The sequence below is a fragment of the Humulus lupulus genome, chromosome X, assembly GCF_963169125.1.
Source record: "Humulus lupulus chromosome X, drHumLupu1.1, whole genome shotgun sequence".
NCBI lineage: Eukaryota > Viridiplantae > Streptophyta > Magnoliopsida > Rosales > Cannabaceae > Humulus > Humulus lupulus.
In genome coordinates, this window is record NC_084802.1 from 14,548,822 (window position 1) to 14,567,362 (window position 18,541).

Sequence of the window (18,541 nt, forward strand, 5' to 3'; positions counted from 1 at the left end):
ATAACTACATAAAAAGTAACATGATTAACAAGAACAACTTTAATAAATTTACAAATTAAAACAAGATAACGAGTTTCAGTATAAAAAAAAACTACATAATCATTTACCCAATTGTGAATTACAAAACAAAATTCGAGATTTAGTGTGCATGCTTCTTGGTTATTTGATTATTTATTGATTGAGAATATTTTTGGCTATTAAATATTAACTATAATAGTACTAATATTGTAATAGAATACTTAGTTTGGAGAGAAAATTGGGACAAAATAAAGTTTAACAATACTTAAAAACTGAGATTTTATCCTAAAAAAAAGACTAATTTATAAAAATCAATTATTAATATAATTTCATGTTAATAGAAAGCCCTTGTATAAATATGTATGTATAATGATATGTATATATATATATATAAAGTGAGATGCAGCAATCAACAATTCGTCATTACTCTGGTTAAAGCTGGAAATTTGTAAAAAAAAGTTTTAGATTATATATAAATGAATCATTTCTTTAAATAATGTATAAATGAATTAAAAGTTTTTTATATATATATATATTTATAAAAAAATCTCTAAAAAAATTGTGGGTATATATACATAAATTTTTAGTTACGATGATATAACAGAACTAAATATATGATTAAAAAAATTAGTGAATTTTTAAAAAAATTTACCAAAAAAAAAAAAAACAGGCTATTATAAGACAAATATATGATTAAATCAAAAGTCGGTAGTAATCATCAAGTCAAATAAAAAATAAAATAATAAAGCTTGAACTTATCATCACTGTCTTTAATGAAACTGTTCATTTGTAACATTAGGTCATTAAAGATGGGCCCCATGTGGGCCCAATAAAAGATACCCAGAAAGCCCAAATAGGAGCAATAGGGAAGAGTGGAGGACCCATGTGGCCACAAACAGCAACACTTACAGTGGTAATGAAAAGGGTAAAATAGTATACCAACAAAAAAAAAATTAAAAAACAAACCCATGTTCCTCTCTCTCACGTCCACTTCTTCTTTATTTTATTTTTAATTTTCTCTTTTGTTACTTCTGTCCATTTCTATGATGTTAGACCCATATGGATAAAAGGATAAGCCTTTGCCATAACACTTTAAAGTACGTTTGGTAACATTCTGTGCGTCATCTTCCAAAACAACCCATCAATAGCAAAAGACACAATCCTTAGCCTTACATACAATACAATATACAACAAACTTTAGGCATTATATGATTCTCACTCACTCAATCTTGGCTCCAGCTACAGAGTAATTTCAAAATTGTTCCAAGAAATTGAGTAAAACCCAGTTTTATATTCTGGATCTGAAATTCAAAGAAGGGGTTTTGAGATGGAGATGGAGTGGTGTTCATGTTAGGACAAAGAGCTTTTGTATTGGTTGAATAGCTTTGGCGCAAGGCTTAGTAGGGTTTTTGTATTGGACCCCAATCATTTGGGTCAATGACATGAATCACACAATGCCAAAGTTTTATGTCAAACTTGAAAAAGCCTCCTTTGCAAGCTGAAGGGTCAAATATTTTAGACCAATTGGAAGAGTTCGTAGATTCAACTGGTTATGAAATAATAACCACAAGAGGCTAAATATCATTGAAACTGACTTTAATGCAGTCCACTCATGTGTGTCTTTTAAGTCTTGTACTATTAAAAAACAGTTACATATCAGTGCAACTAAAGAAGGTACTAGATGATCAAAAAAGCTAGAATAAAATAAAATAGCCCATATAAATATTTATACTATGAAGGAAATGCAATTTCTTATTTATATGACACTGATTGTAGTTCACTGTCATCAATAAGAAGCTAGAAAAAGGACCTAAAGCAAGCTCAAAACCACTCAAATACCAAGAGAAATGATGCAAAATTCAACTGAGGCTATGGTTAGTGTTTGAAAGATTAATGCATAAGTTCAACTCATCATCTTGATCCTATTGTTGACTCATTATTATCATGTCAGTAAAAAAAAGAGAACAAAGATGAAAACATACTTTTGTTTTCATGAATGTATGAACAAAAAGTTTGTAATTAAAAAGTCAACAGTAGAAGCTAGAATACTAATTGGCTCGTGGTAACAACAGTATGACATGTTCATGTGCAGTGGAATGGAGTACCGTTATGACTGAAAAATAGTGCTAGTACACATTGCTTTTTTTCACATTCAAATCAAATTGCTTCACAGTACAGAGGATTAGATTTCAAAGAAAGCTATTTCCAAACTACCAAGTAGAAACCAAAACAAGGTTAGAAGAATTTAAATATTCATCTGGCTATAATGGAGTATCACAATATTTTTTGTTTGTGAAAGAAAAAAAGAACTAATACAGAAGGGCATAGGAGGAAAATGACAGCAATGACAATTTTTCAATGTCCACATATTGCAAATTGAGGTCAGGATTAACCTGGTGAAATTTATTACAAATCAAAGCCATTTTCAATCATTAATACACATGAAAAAACAGTATAACTACTTCTTGCAATTTGTAGCATTACAGAATGTGGGGCACACATCTCATTGATGATAGCAGAACAATTAGAAGGAAACTACAATTTCCAAACAAGTATCACCTTGTTGGTTTCTAAAACAGTTATTAACTTAGTTTAATCTCCACAAATCTATTTCATTTCAAAGGAAGCTTAAATTCAAGATCCAACTGACATGGCTACTGTTAAAAAAGAAATATACTATTTGCAAAGATGGAAAGAAAGAAACCAACTTTACAGATCAAGTGCAAGGGAAGAAACGTTGTCAGTCTATGGAAAAGAATGGTTAATAGTCACTTAAATTGCAACTGGTTTCTACTTGGGATACCAATCATACCATTTCAAAGCTTTGACAATACCATTATGTGGATTCTCATGTCCAACTTTATTTTTATTTTATTTTTTTGTGATAAGGCTCTACTTAGGTTCTTTGGCCTTTCGAACTCATTAGCATGTATTGGTGTCCTCAACAAGTCTCCTAATTGAAGTCAATCATGTTGAATTAGGAGTTTCAATTTTACTAAGTGACTGTTAGAAGTGGTAAAAAAACCTCACTCTCTTAAAACTCAAAAACTGTTTTAAGAAATGTTATGACAAAGTTAATTTAAGACATCTTTGAGCCAAAACTGGCAGAGCATGACATTCCAAGGACCTCGTTAGAACATGAGCAAAACTTTCTTCAACCCAATTTTACCTTGTTTATTTCTAAACAACTAAAAAATAAAAAGCTATATCAGGAGGGCTTACTCACTCACATAGTCCCTTCAAGTTGTATTAGATTTAACCTATGGGCTAATACTCCAGTTTCTGTTTTTCATAGAAAATTTTCTGTCCTCCAATTACTTGAACTATCACCAAACATGAAATCTGACTCTGTTAAACGCTATAGAATTTTCTCAAGTAATGTATCCTAAATGTGTGATTGTCAACTTCTTTTTCTCATGGGACTAACAAATAAGGGGATAACGTTTCCTCTAGAAAAACAGACGGACTAATAACACAACACTAAATCTCCTAATAGAACAAAATCACATATAAAGTACTTTCCCCAAATTCCTTCAAAGAAGAGACTGATTTAGAAACCCAGCATCACATTCTATCAGATAAAAAAAAATTATCTTCACCACACTTCAACTTTAAGAATCATAATTCTTGGCCAATCCTCCCTATAAAGTAGTCAACTCTAACACCCAACATAAATCTAGCCTATCTAACCATCATGCTCTTATCAAAAAAAAAAATTTAAAGCAACACATACATTTTTTCCTTGGACGATTAATTCAAAGCACAATCTTCTCTTACAAATACACTACACTAATTAGTGTCCTTATACATCAATATCAAACGCCAAAACTCCAGCAGCAGTTTTTACAACTACTTTCTCAAACCCAGAAACTCAACAGATGCCCCCTAATTTTTCTCAGAAACATCCTATTCAGGCCAAAAGAAGTCACACAGTACCCCACGCATGCACACAAGCATGTGCTCTTACAAAAATAACTAGGTCTTTCACATCAACAGTTTATTAATAGTAAATATGCCTACTAGTTGCATGAAACAGAAACTAGAATTTAGCAATTGATTGATCCTTAAAACTCAATATTATGATTCAAATTTCCAACAGTTGAAGAAAATCAGCCCACAAAAGCAAGCAACTCTAATTATTTGAGCTAATAATTAATCACAGAAAGATATGAAAGTGTGTGGCGTTTGCACTTTTCAGATTATAAGGTGAACTATGCTTTGTAGAGGAAGCATGACAATGTCATAATGTAGTCACGCAAAATAGTCATTCTAGTCTAAATGGGAAGAAATATAGCAACTAAAATAGAAACCAAAAAGATCTTACTTGATAATTCTCTTGTTCTCCGACACAATCCTGCAAGCAGTATCAAAACATAGGACATTTTATAAAACTCATAAACAAAACTTAGAACCACAAGAAAACTATTTCAGACAATTCACTTCTACGTCTCCACTATTAAACCATCAATCACAAAATATGTCCACCCCCTTCAGAAATATTTGTTTCTAAACCTAAGTTAGAGTACTCAATCTAGTGATAATTTTCTTCAATATTTTCAAACATATTATAATCCATAAAAATGTAGGTCTGAGGCTGACAGCTAAACAAAACCTTAGTTTTAATTAACAAATGAAAGATTGGTCTTCAACTAAGGCATCAAAACTCTTTACGATTTTAGGATAAAATAAGAGTGAGTGAGTGATTTTATACACAGTTGTCAAATACAAATATTAGTTTCCATATAATTAGTAATACAAGAGAGAAAAGATACATCGAAATTAAAGGTTTAAAAAAATACAAAATCCTATAACCAGGAAAACTCTCCCTCTCTCTCCTTTCTTTTTATTTTTTATTTTTCTTTTGGCAATCTTCTCCTTTTGCATTGCTGTTCTGCCAAGAAAGGATAAGAAAAGAGAGAGAAGATCTAAGGCCTATATAACAATCTTAATTATCAAGATCATGAGATTGATGCTTAAAATATTCACCTCCGATTCATTTAATTGACTAAGTAATTAGTTCCTTTAGTGCAACAAAAGTTGAATCATTATTGACACCCAAATCTGCAAATTGCAATTAAAATAATGTCAAAAGATGAGTATATTATAGAGACTAAAGACACAAAGACAAACTGTCAACTTTAGCTTTACTCACATGACGTATCATACTAGTTTTGTCTTAATTCAAACAGGTTATGTAGAAGTTCACCTTATGAAGATTAGCAGTTCTGAAACAAAAACCCATGGAAAATAGAATGTAACCTCCGCTGAATGTCAATCTAATATAAAAGTTCCGACTAAAATTTTGCACATGTTTAGACTCCTTTGAACAATCTTAGTGTTAACATGCCCATGTACTTTATACAAAGCCCGGTCATCATATCACTAAAGCCAATCATCAAATCATAAAGTGAAAAAAGAAAGCCCTGCAGACCTAGCTCTGAACAGACAAATTTGCCATGAGTTACCTTCAACGTTTTGCTTTTCTGATCCATGCAATTTCTCCAGTTTGAAAGATCCAACTGACTAATAATATACAGCACCCAGACTAGTAATGAGTTTTTGTTGGCAATACAAATATAAGATAGTGCTTTTGAAGTTTTAAATGTAAATAATATATTTTTAAGGCACCTACTTACACATTTGGAAATGATGAACAATACACGTATTCATTGTACAACTGTCTACCTAGAGAAGAGACAATGAATTATGCAAGTAAGCATGCAGATTATAATGAAACTAGTTTAAGTGATTGCAAAAGTATCATAAGTTCTGCAACTATAGAATTCTCATTAATAAACAATAGGCTTGAATTCATGGACTCATTTATCATACCAAAGATGAAAACAAACAAGTTGCAAAAGAGCTGACGTACTAAGAATATGTGATATTTGATAAGATGGTAAAATGTGTACATGTTCCGAATCAAATTGAACAGGAATTTCCAAGTGTATTTGGTACAAATATAAAAAGCAACCATTCCAGCAATGAATGGTCATTGTCAAAGTAGAAGGTATTCCAGTCCAAAATATCATACAAATAAGAAACAAAACACCATTAACTTTGTAACACAACATGTTCAAGTATTCAACAAATCAAATTCATTGCAGGCAAACAGAAAATAAACCAGACCCATTGGCCATTGCCCATATAATAAGAGCAATCTAGTATGTCAACCTAGAAAATCAACAAGGTTATCATTTTCGTCAGATATGTTCTAGCATGGAGGATCACATCTCATGAACCCACCCCCTACAGCAAATATTAAAATATTATCATTCTTTTCCAGTAGTCTCTCTCACATAACATGGAAAATAACAACATAGTGCAACCTACATTTGCCAAGGCATCTAGAAAGATGGACCCCCTAGCCTAGCCGTACAATACATAAATACAATACAAATTCTACAGGCAGATCACAATACTTGTTTTTCTTCATGAATGACAGACCACAATATCACAATTCATTGCATTAGATAGCATTTTATATTCAAACCATTATATTAAACTAAATAGCACATAGAAATGAAAAATTCTAGCTACTCTATAATGTTTTCTCTATGCATAATACCTCTGTATTAAGTGCTTGTGTTCAAATATAGAGCTTCTTGGAGAAATGTTGTTGTTAGTAGAGCTTTTTTCTTGATTGATAATAAAAGAATGTGTAGCTAAATTGACAGAGCAATTTTAAACTCGTGCATATAAAATAAAAAATTATACCTAGTCACTGACATCTTATTCATCGTATATCCAAAATCTTGCTATGGAAACTTCATAAAATCTATGAGAGCAAACTTGCATTCTAGTGACCTAAATGAATAGAGTATAGGTTGTGCATGTAAATATTGTGATTTGGTGGGCTTCCCAAACAGCCCCACTTTTCCTATTAAAAGTAAAAACTAATACAACATGAATAAAGCAACAGTAATAAGAAAGCAGCAACATAATCATAAAGCTCACTATTAAAAAAACATTGACTGGTAATGCTTATAGGCTGCCACTGAAAGACGAAACAGCCCTAACATTAATACATATAATATAGGAAGCTGGAATTTTACAATGCGAATTAACAACATAAAATATGTTCTTAGATACTCGGTACTACAGAGTACAGAAGAAAAACATCCTTTCCACATTGTTTTTGCAGTCAAAGGTAAATGGTTTGTCACCATAGGCCAAGCTATGGAAACTAGCTAGACCCTAATATGACCAGGCAGAGTTAGATTCAAAAAGGTTCTCCCACCTAATTTCTGATACTCTATAGAAATGGAATAAGGCTTACTTAATAAAAACAAAATAACAAAAGAAAATAATCATGTAGACGAAGTCTAGATACAAAGGCAGTTAAGTAAAGCCACCACCCATTTCCTTTCGCTTTAATTCCAATTCCAAACGCTCATTTTCAAGCTTCATTCTCTCATTTTCCATCCTCATCTTTTCCAATTCACGGTCTCTTTTCTTAGAAAATCTTTGCCATTTCAAGCGTTGTTTCTCCAATTCCAACATCTCAACTTGAATTTGTATCTTCCTTTCTTCTAGTTGCAAAGAGCGAGACTCAACCCACTGCTTTTGTAGCCATGCCGCTTTTGTGCCATCAGGTGGGGCTTGGTTCATATCAGCTTGAGCAAGTTGTGATTGAGAATAAGAACTTTTATTACAATCATGAGGATTCAATGAATTCCCAAAGCCAACATCTTCACGACCCAGACCCTGTCTGAACCTCTTTCCAGAGTCCCCTAACATCCCATACATTGCTCTGTCCCCATGTGAAGCATTATTATCCTCCAAATCATCGCGATCATCAGTTTCCACTTCTTGATCTTCTTCATCAGGATCATCATGGTGGTGCTTCCTCCCATCTTCATTATCATTATCATCTCTAGTTCTAAGAGCCAACTGCAAAGAACGCTGCAATGCTGGATCATGGGGCAGATGCAAGCGATTTCCATTATGATAAGAACACATTTCTTCATAAAAAAGGTGCTTTGAGCTTAATATTTTTCTTACATCATCCTTTTCTTTCTCGGTTAGGTAATCTATAACATCCAAAAGGGAAGGATTCTCAACAACTTGGCAAGAAGTTCCCCTCCCAAGCACATCATTAAGTCTTTTATATCTCTTGTTAAGGTCATTAAATTTGTCCTCGCACTGTTGAGGTGAAACATTAAAACCCCTTTCAGCCATAACCTTGGAGACACATTTCCACTTTCCCTTTTTCTGAAGGGCTGCAAATTTCCTCCTTCCCCCACCACTACAATCTGGACCAGCATCCTCACCTATATAAGATACCGCAGTAATCAGAAGTTTCACCATCTTGTCGGTCCACTTGACACGCTGCCATATTGACCCCTTCTTCCCTCTACTCACTTCATTATGACCATCAATACCCTCTTCAGTAAAGCTTGGCTCATCCTCGTCACTGGCCGAGTTTTTGTTCCTTTCTGCCCTATTGTAATCAACCATTGACATCCTTTGGTTACAACTATGCAACGTTCCCATAGTAAGTGGAAAACCCTCATGTATCGAAGGGCGGACGTTGGTAGTTTGGCATTGGTGGGGATTATGTTGTTGGTGTATGGTATGTGGGTGTTGTCCCTGATGATGAGGTCGGATTGATCCTTGCAGATCAAGACCTCCATAAGAGGCACCACCAGGAATTATACCTCCATGAGGCAAATGACCTTCCATTTTGAAACTAAAATATCATTGGGGTGAACAAACTTGCACCTTCATTATCTCCAAACTCCAATCTTCATTCACTATTCACTCAATTTGTGACAACTGACACAACCATATGCACAATAAGATTTACTCACAACCAACCATAATTCAAAATCAAGCATTACCCATTTCTCAGTTACCCTCCTAAACAATTTCTCCAATTCCTCACAACTCTCTTCAAGGCTCAAGCTACTTAGATCCTCAAACACCCATGTCCAAACATCAGAACCAAACAAAACCCACCTCCAAATCTTCAACAATAACCACAAATCTCACAAAAATAGAGCAAAACAATCTTTAATACCCACTATACCAGCAAAAAAAAAAACAAAGTATCGAAGAACAGTCCTTAAATCAAAAGTGCAAATCCTATGACAGTCGAACAACAACAGAATCGAAAACTAGTTATCGTTTTAGCGAAATTCCAGAGAAAAAGCTGCATACCCAGAAATCCAAAAAGCCTTGTTCGTTCGAGCAAGCCGAGAATCCGGAGCAGGTTAGATCACGAAAGAAACACGCTGTGACTGTGAGCCTCACACCCCTCTCCTATTCGGCTCAACTCAAACAAAGCTATAAAAGAGAGAGAACTACATTTGGTTTGGGCCTCCTCTCGTCCTTAGTGATATTTATTATTATTATTATTATATAATTTTGATGAATATGTGCAAAGAAAAGGCCAAACGTAAAAGCGCAAGGTGCAATGTATGTGGAGATCCTGTGGGACCCACTCCCCACCTCAGTCCATGGACGACACACGCCACCCCACTCAACCCAATTTTTTTTATTTATTTTTTAAGGCAAATGAAATTTTATTAATTGGTTAAAATAAAATAAATAATTCAAATACTTACAAATTTGAAATAAGGCTAATTAAATTAATCCTTTTATAATGAAAGCTCACATCATTCACACTGAAACTTAGGTAAAGTTATATAAAGCGAGTCATATTATAATTACGTGATCGTCACTAATTTTCCCAAAAAGTTTACCACTACAAATAATCTGATACGAGGAGAAACATCTTACCAAAATTGTTTAATTTTATATTTATAAAGTTTGCTAGAAACACAAAATTTAATGTGAAATTAGAATTTTAACCACATTATTTATTGAATGTGTACGGACTTATTTGTTTTTTTGAAAAATATAAATATTAAGAAAATTTTCTAATTTATTATTTTTTATTCGTGCATAATATATAGATATTATTCAATTTTTTATATTCTAATATTTTTTTTAAATCATTAGTAGATTTGACGTGTCTAACATTAGTTTAAGATATATTTAACATTTTTTCATACTTTAAGTTTTTATAGCATTGGCATGAATTCTACCTTGTTTGATTAAATAAAAACTTAATGAAAGATGAAAAGGTGTATTAAATACTATATAAAATATGCCCATTTTACACATATTCTATCTAATGATTTTATTATTTTTAGCGGATTAGTCAAACTTACAAAAAAAAAAAATCATTATAGCTTTAAAATGTATTAGTGTGTTCATATAATTAGTAATTAATGTAGTCATAAGCATTGTTTCAATGATATGGAGCCAAGAGAGGAGCCCACGAGAGAACCAAAGAGAAAGAGTTTAAAGCATAATAAAGCACTTATGAACAAAGCCACCACGAACCCAGAATTGAATTGAATTGGATGATGGGCAAGGTCTCTTGCCTAAGCACTACCAGGCACACAGCTTGGCATCGGTGCAATCCGACTGAGAAAACCAAAAAGAACTAAGGTCCCGTTTGGGATAGCTTTTTAAAAAATTGGAAGTTGTTTTCATTTTTGATAAACAGTCAGAAAATAATTTATTAATAAGTTACAACTATAAACTAAAGCTATCAAAACTTCACTTTTAGTTTTTTTTTTTAAATAACATTTTGAAAAAATAACTTTACATTAAACTTATTTATTATATATTACTCAAAATAAAAATATTTAAAATAAATTATATTATAATAAAATAAACAATATTTAATTCTTAAATATTTTTTTTGTGTAAAAAATACTTTTTATAATTTATATTTATTAGATATTATTTTATTTTAGTAAGCTTAAATTAACAAACTACTTTAATATAGAATTTATTAACACTAAAATATTATTTTTCTCTCTCATAATATTTTTAAATTATAATTTATAAAAAATAATTAAAGACATAAAAAGTGAGGGTTTTAAGATAACTTAAGTTTTACATGTTCATGATTATATCATGAACAAGATTATAATACTATTATCATTATAATTTTAATCTTAGCTGCATATCGACTAGTTATAATATATATACACAATAATATATATTATATAATTTAATGTTTTTGTTTATGATTACTTTATTAGTCTCTTATCAAAAACATATTTAATTTAAACATGTGAATTTGTTTAATAAAATAAAATAAATATGACTTTTTCAACTCACAACACTTTAAAATCTGTAATTTAGTAAACACTCAGCAATTTTTTGTCATAGCACACCTACAACTGTTTTTCACTACAGCACAGCTAATGGTGTTTTTCCCTATAACACAGTTGTATCAAACTAGCCCTAAGTTCCTAGCACCTATGGCTACCTTCCCCTACAAAAAAACTCGAAATACCGACCCCATTCGTAATTCCATCAATTATTCGTCTATCAAAAAAATGAATTAGTTCATCCAATCTTCTTATACCTTGAATTAAGAATGTTGCATAAACAAAATCAATATGACCACAATTATATGCCCAATCATATATCACATTTATTATTTTATTTCAAAGAATTTAAAGTTTATTAGGAATACTTTTTCCAAATGAATTCAAAAAATTCAAATTTTGCACTTTCTTTTTCAAAAACTCAATATAAAATACATAATTTAATCAAACTATTTAGGGATGTTAATGTCATCATATGAGATGTTTTATTAGGGTTTATACATTTTTGGACCTTGTGTTTTGTCCCATTACCTGTTTGGATCCTGTGTTTTGACAAATTAATTTTTGGACCCTATGTTTTGTAAAATTGTTAAAATAGAATCATAAACTCAATTTTGATGAAAAAAATTTGAATATAACAACACAGTTTTTAAGCAGAATGATTTTATTTTTATTTTGAATTGTTAGTTTGGTAAATTATTTGTGATTTTAGTTGAGAAAACATTGACCAAAATTGGGTTTAGGATTCTATTTTAACCATTTTACAAAACATAGGGTCCAAAAAATAATTTGTCAAAACACAGGGTCCAAACAGGTAATAGGAAAAAACACATGGTCCAAAAAGGTATAAACTCATTTTATTATGGAGTAATGATACGTGCACACAAAATGTACACTTAAATATTATACACAGTGATGTGAAAATTTAGCCTAGCCAATCATATTTATTAAAATTGAGACCCATAATTTTAAAAAACTGTAACACGTCACTATGTCTAATATTTTGGTATATATTTTAAGTGCACATTACTCACTATTATTATGATTGTCCAACTTAATACTACCTATAAAATTTCTCTACTTCAATTTTTTTCTTAGATTTATGTTCATCAGAATTTTTTATATTGATGAAATGATGATTACAAATGAGAAACATGACAACTGAGAGCGAATCTCTAAAATTGTTCCACTGAGTGTAAATTAAGTGAAAAATAATATGTGAATGCTAAATAATAATAGCGGTGAGACTGATAGTGGTAAATTTTTTTATTTCTATTAGCATATGAAATGCTTCCCAAACACTACAAATGTTTTGCTTTATTTTATTTTTCCCTTTTTAATTATTTTTTGAATTTTTTTCTTAATTGGGTAAATTAAGTAAATAAGGTTTATGAGAACTATCATGATCCTTGTTTTAAATCCAAAATCATAAAATATATAGATATTATGGTAGTGGCAACAAAAATATCATTTCATCATTGTAGACTATGTTTGGTAGAGTAGATGAAGAATGGAGAATATAAAAGAGAGAGAAGAGAGTATTAATCCTTCCATGGTGTTTGATTTAAGAAATGGAGTAATGAAACATAGATGAGTACTTATTTATAAAATCATTTTTTTTATCCTTATAATTATATTTTAATAATATTTAAAAAATGGTATAATTGTAATTTTAAAATGGATTTGTTATCTCCTCTCCTCTCCTCTTCTCTCCATTCACCCACTTCTTTCTCCTACCAAAGACAGTATTAGAGTATACATCAATTCATTAGTTTCTTGTAAAAAGAAAATTTATAAATTATAGTTGGTTATCATTAAAATATTAATTTACACTCTGAGACTGAGACTGATTATGCCAATTATTGGCAACTTGATATATATACTCTCTCTTTTTTTCCTAAAAAAAAGGACATTTTGGGTCCAAGTTCATGTACAAGACAATTTAGTATCATATTAGATGGCGGCAAATTAAAATAATAGGTGGGATCCACTTTTTTTTTTTTTGTTAGATTATATTAGTAACCTTTTTTCCTCTATGAAGCTAAAATATCTAAAGAAAAATAGTATAAATATATATATATATATTTAATATTGGTTTCCAACCCTTTTTCGTGAGGTTGAAGACTACTAACAAGTTGTTTGACATAAAGAAGGATAATATTCATAACATTTTAATTAAAATGTTAATCATGGCAAATTTTATCAATTAAGTAAATTTGCTTAAGTGTAATTGGAATCAGAATAAATTTTAATAAGAATAAAATAAAAAAGAATTAGAATCATTATCTGTATTATATTTTATACAAAAATTATTTGAAAAATGAATCAGAATTATTTTATGTTGTTTATATCATTAGAAAACGTAATCGTAATGTTTAAATTGATTAAAATAAATAAGGAGAATTGCGGTGAAAATTCTTATGTAATTATGTTTGTAACACTTAAATCCCTTGGTGACGGCATGTCTGTAAGGGTCTTGATATTCTCAGGGTTTGCTCAATTCCTCGGGAACTCACAATAAATCTCAAGAATTTTCTCGAGGTCACCCCAAATGTGCATTTTTACAGGTTGAGCTTCATACCGAACTTGCGGAGTACTGAAAAAACTTCCACCAAGTCTCTCACATGCTTCAAGAAGGTTTTGGATTTTACTAGCATGTCATCCACGTACACCTCCATATTCCGACCAAGCTGGTTTTTGAACCTTTTGTTGACCAACCTTTGATAAGTGGCCCCTACATTTTTCAGGCCAAAAGGCATCACTTTGTAACAGTAGATGCCCTTATCTGTTAATAATCTTGTTGTAACGTCTCAAATTACCTAATAAGGCTTAGGGCCTTGATTAGGGGGCCATGATGACAATTTATGGAAATTAAATGTTTATGTGATATATATGTGTAATTACATGATTATGTGAGTTATATGATAATATGGCTAGATATGCATGTTATAGGTATATTAAATATGCATGCGGGTCAGTTTCTTTAGAATGACAATTTTCGTAATTTGGCATTGTTACACCCAAATTTCGAGAATGGAAATTTGGATCTCGAAAGTTAGGCTCGTAAGGTGTAAACTTGAAATAAGCATATTCGTCATGTAATCAGCATTAATGAGAAAGTCAAGGACGGTCTCACTGAGTATTAAAACGACGACGTCGAAATTGATGAGCTCGGAGCTACGTGATCTCAAAGGAGTCCCGAGGTTACAAGTCGAGCTCAAAGCTACAATGACAAGAATTCAATACTTGTATAAATCTCATGGTTCAATTTTTTCCATCAGACAAGACGGTTCGAGCTCAGGCGATGTGAGCTCGGGAAGGGATGATCTCGTCAAAGTCTCTTGTTAAAGACCAAGGTAGCAAGCTCATGATGGTTGGCCAATCTCAGAGGCAACTGATTATTAGAGGTCAATAGCCAAATGTGAACATGGCAACTGTTTGAAGATCCCTATATATATGGGATTGGTTTTAATCTGTTGTAAAATCCCGAATATCATGGGATTTATACGCATATTATATAATTATATGCATTTAATTATATTTAATTGGTGATTTGAATAATAACTCCCCGAAATGTGAAGGGAGTTATTTCCTAAACCAATCTATAAATATATTGGAGTTATTCATTTGTATGGGACTGAGAAATTTGTATTGGGGAATACTCTGTTAAATTGCTTCCAAGAAGCTTTGAGAGAATTCCATAGTTGAATAACATCGACTCGTGGACTAGGCAGATTTTAACTGTTGAACCACGTAAAAATCGTGTCTTTTATTGTTTGTCTCTTCTAGTATTTTGTTTAATTACTCTTCATTTCTAAGTTGACGAAAAACAGCGTCAACAGTTTGGTGATTTCATTGAGAGTCATTAAACAAGACGTGAGCTTTAATCAGAAAACCTCCTGAATCATCAATGGCCGCTACAAACAACCCTAATACTGGTGGGCGACCATTGCCCCAGATACCTAAGGAGTAGAATCATCGTACCGAGGAACATCCCCGACGACCTATAAAGCAGGCCATGGTGGACTCGGACCCGAAGGAGAGGAGTGATTCATCCAATTCTCAAGGACCACCTGCTCCCAGGCCTGATGAGGATCTGTACTACAACCCCGAGAGATATGTTCCTGTTGTAAAACTTGAAAATTGTTAATTACGTAAACAGTTGGTAGAGGCGACAAAACGCAATGAAAAATTAGCTAGACAGGTTGCTGACACCCAGGCACCTCCCTGTAGGCCTAGAGGACGTCTCCGTGGGAGCACGGCTGCCAGGAGGGCGGAACAAGCACCGCAGCCAAATCAGCTGAGGCCCCGGAGAAGCACCCGAGCTGAGGCCACTATCAACCCGGCTACAGAATTATCAACAGGAACGAGTAATAAGCGAGCCCCCCCAGTGGCTCGAAACCTGAATCCTGACGCGGCAAGAAACAACCCGAAGCCTGTCCGGGCAAACTTTGGGCCATCAAGGCCTGACAATGGGAGACATGCACTATCATCCATAAGGCATCCACCATCACCAATAAGGCACCCCTCGCCAGCCCGAGAGGTCCCACGACCTGCACCCCGGAGGCTATCTCGCAACGGCAGTCGAGATGGAAACCGACATGCTAAGCTGGAACAGGGGAACGAGAGGGAGGCTACCAGAGATCACAAAGCTCCTTAACCCTCGGGAAGTCAAATGTCAAGATCACAAACTGCTGGAACAAGGAGACCAGCAGAGGACCCACCTCATAATCATCGAGCCATGCATCCAGAGAGGGCTACAAGTTATGCAAGCGGAAGCTCAGACTACACTCGGTCTATAAGCATTTATAATACTGAGCCAAGGCATGCGGGGAATCGAAGGAATCACCCTGATCTGTGGGAACATCTAAACCATAACTGAGGGCGAGATAATCCCCCGAACCCTGATCTACGAGACCATCTAAATGGTCGTAAGCAGCCAACATATAACCATGTACCAAGACAGGGAGCTGGAGTTGTTATTAACGATAACCAGCCCCCTCAAGTCCAGGCTCGACCCCCAGTGGATCTGGTCTAGGAAAGGATTGATCCGTTAGAAAGAGCATTCAGGCTCCTGCAAGACGAGCGGAACTGGGATAAGGCTGAAGAGTCCGACGAGGAACTCGAGCCTTTTGCCCCACATATTTCTAACACTTTGTTTCCCCAAGGATTCAGAATACCCCATGTAGCACCATTTGATGGAAACTCAGACCTGTGTACTCATCTAAGTACTTTTAAGACCATCATGTGAGCCAACAATGTTGACTACGAGCTCAAATGTATGCTGTTTCCAGCCACTCTTACAGGACCAACAAAAAACTGGTTTGAGAAGTTTCGAAGATATTCGATCACATCCTGGGATCAATTAGCTAGAGAATTTAAGAAGCAATTTAAAGCTATGGTTGGCATTGGGCCCAAAGCCTTAGCCTTAACCAATGTCTGACAACATCAAGACGAGTCACTAAAGAGTTACCTTACGAGGTTTAACCTAGAAGTGGCCCAAGCTTGAAATGCCATTGATAGTGGCCATCTGATGGGCGTTAGAGCTGGTATTTTTCCAGGAAGTCCCTTTTGGGAATATTTACAAAGGAAACCTTTTAGGTCACTAACCGAGTTCAATCGGAGGGCCCAGAGGTTTGTCAATGTAGAAGAGGCGAGGTTAGCGTTAAACCGCCCATAACTACAACAACAAATGTGAACTCTACCTCGACCTCGGTGGCCCCATCAACTTCAAAACCCTCCAGGGATAACCCTTCTAAAAGGAAGAAGAACGAAGGGAATAACCCCGAGGCTAATGGAGGAAAAAAGAAGAAAGGGGATAAATATTTCTCCGTATACAAAGTGTATACCGAGCTCAAAGAGACTTTGGATAATATTTACCTGGCCAATAAGAACCAGGTTCCGTTTAGATGACCTGACCCCATGCGGAATCAGAAGGAGAAAAGGGACTCAAACAAATACTGTAGATTCCATAGAGACATCGGACATACGACTGATGAATGTTGGCAATTGAAGGACGAGATCGAAGGTTTTATCTCGAGAGGATATTTTGGCCAGTACATCAGAAACTGAAATCCCAATCAAGCCTCAACAAGTCAGAGGGTAGCAGCTGCACAACCTTCCCAGCACAATAACTCCCGAGCCCGAGAGGATGAGAGACCCCCTTCGATTGATGGAGAGGATATAGTAACCATCTCGGGGTACCTCATATTGCAGGCTCGGGCAGGAACGCCCAAAAAAGATACGTAAACGAGCTAAAAACTGGAGATGGTTCTCCTTACGAACCTAAACCACGAGCTCCAAAACAACAGAAGGTTGAGACTCAGCCCATAACATTTACCGAAGAGGACGCATCACACATCCAATTTCCTCATAACGACCCCCTGGTCATTACTCTCTAACTCACGAACAAAAAGGTACGCCGAGTCCTGATTGATAACGGGAGCTCGGTGAATATCCTTTACAAGGCCACTCAAGAAAAGACGGGACTCACGCTTCACGATTTGAAAGCATGTGCAACAATGTTGTACGGTTTTTTAGGAGAAGGGATTGTCTCTATGGGATCCATTGAACTCCCTGTAACTATGGGAGACTATCCAGTCTCAGTAACCAAGATGATGGAGTTTGTAGTGGTGGACCTCCCGTTGGCCTACAACGTACTGCTCGGGAGACCCGCCCTAATTAGGCTAGGGGCAGTGTCATCTGTTAGGCACTTGGCCATCAAGTTCCTGACTTCTAGTGACATTGGGACGCTGAAGGGAGACCAGCTCACTGGAAGGGAGTGCTACAACATTTCCATACAAGGAAAAAGTCTGCCAAGTGCGCAAGCACTGGTGGTTATTCAAGAAATAAATGAAGTTGTTTTAGAGATTGATGAGGAGATCGATCCCAGAGTAGATGAGAGGGCTGATCTTGAACCTTTGGAAGAGCTCGAGGAAGTTGAGCTCGATGCAGTAGATGTCACAAAGGTGGTGAAAGTGAGTAAGAATCTTTCTAAGAAGGCAAGATAGCAATTAATTTGCTTCTCAAAAGAAAACCAGGATGTGTTCGCATGGTCACAGTCGGACATGGTAGGAATCGGTCTGAATGTCATGATCCATGCACTCAATATTGACAAGAGCTTCCCCCCGAAGCAGCAAAAATGAAGACTCCTGGATGATGATAGAAAGAAGGCCTTGAAGGAAGATGTCGATAGGTTAAAAGCAAATTGATTCATACGAGATGCCTTTTATCCTTATTGGATTGCCAATCTGGTGTTGGTCCCAAAGCCCAATGGAAAATGGCGAACCTGTATCGACTACTCGGATCTTAATAAGGCATGCCCTAAAGACTGTTTCCCCTTATCTCGGAAAGATCAGCTCGTACATGCCACTGCAGGTCATGTCATA

At 34.5% G+C, this 18,541-nt stretch overlaps 1 protein-coding gene across 14 annotated transcripts; it reads right to left on the reverse strand.

Annotated features, from left to right (window-relative positions):
* Window positions 1-2,258: 2,258 nt before the first annotated feature.
* Window positions 2,259-9,358, reverse strand: LOC133805505 (uncharacterized). 14 transcript variants are annotated; one of them, XR_009878980.1, is made up of 5 exons: window positions 9,181-9,358; window positions 5,655-5,703; window positions 5,171-5,541; window positions 5,005-5,079; window positions 2,259-4,372 (listed from the first exon to the last, which is right to left on the reverse strand). XR_009878980.1 is itself a non-coding variant. In XM_062243688.1 (2 exons), exon 2 carries the CDS (start codon window positions 8,701-8,703, stop codon window positions 7,360-7,362), a length of 1,344 nt encoding a protein of 447 aa, XP_062099672.1. In that variant the 5' UTR covers window positions 8,704-9,043; window positions 9,181-9,358; the 3' UTR covers window positions 6,989-7,359. The 14 variants fall into 14 exon arrangements, 1 of the variants encoding a protein (XP_062099672.1); XR_009878972.1 differs by lacking the exon at window positions 2,259-4,372 and having other exon boundaries at window positions 4,387-5,079; window positions 5,171-5,243; window positions 5,484-5,541; XR_009878981.1 differs by lacking the exon at window positions 2,259-4,372 and adding an exon at window positions 4,387-4,904.
* Between the last annotated feature and the right edge of the window lie 9,183 nt (window positions 9,359-18,541).

Coding starts and splice junctions, on each gene's coding strand:
- LOC133805505 (XM_062243688.1), bottom strand. CDS start 8,703: ATGGAAGGTCATTTGCCTCATGGAGGTATAATTCCTGGTGGTGCCTCT.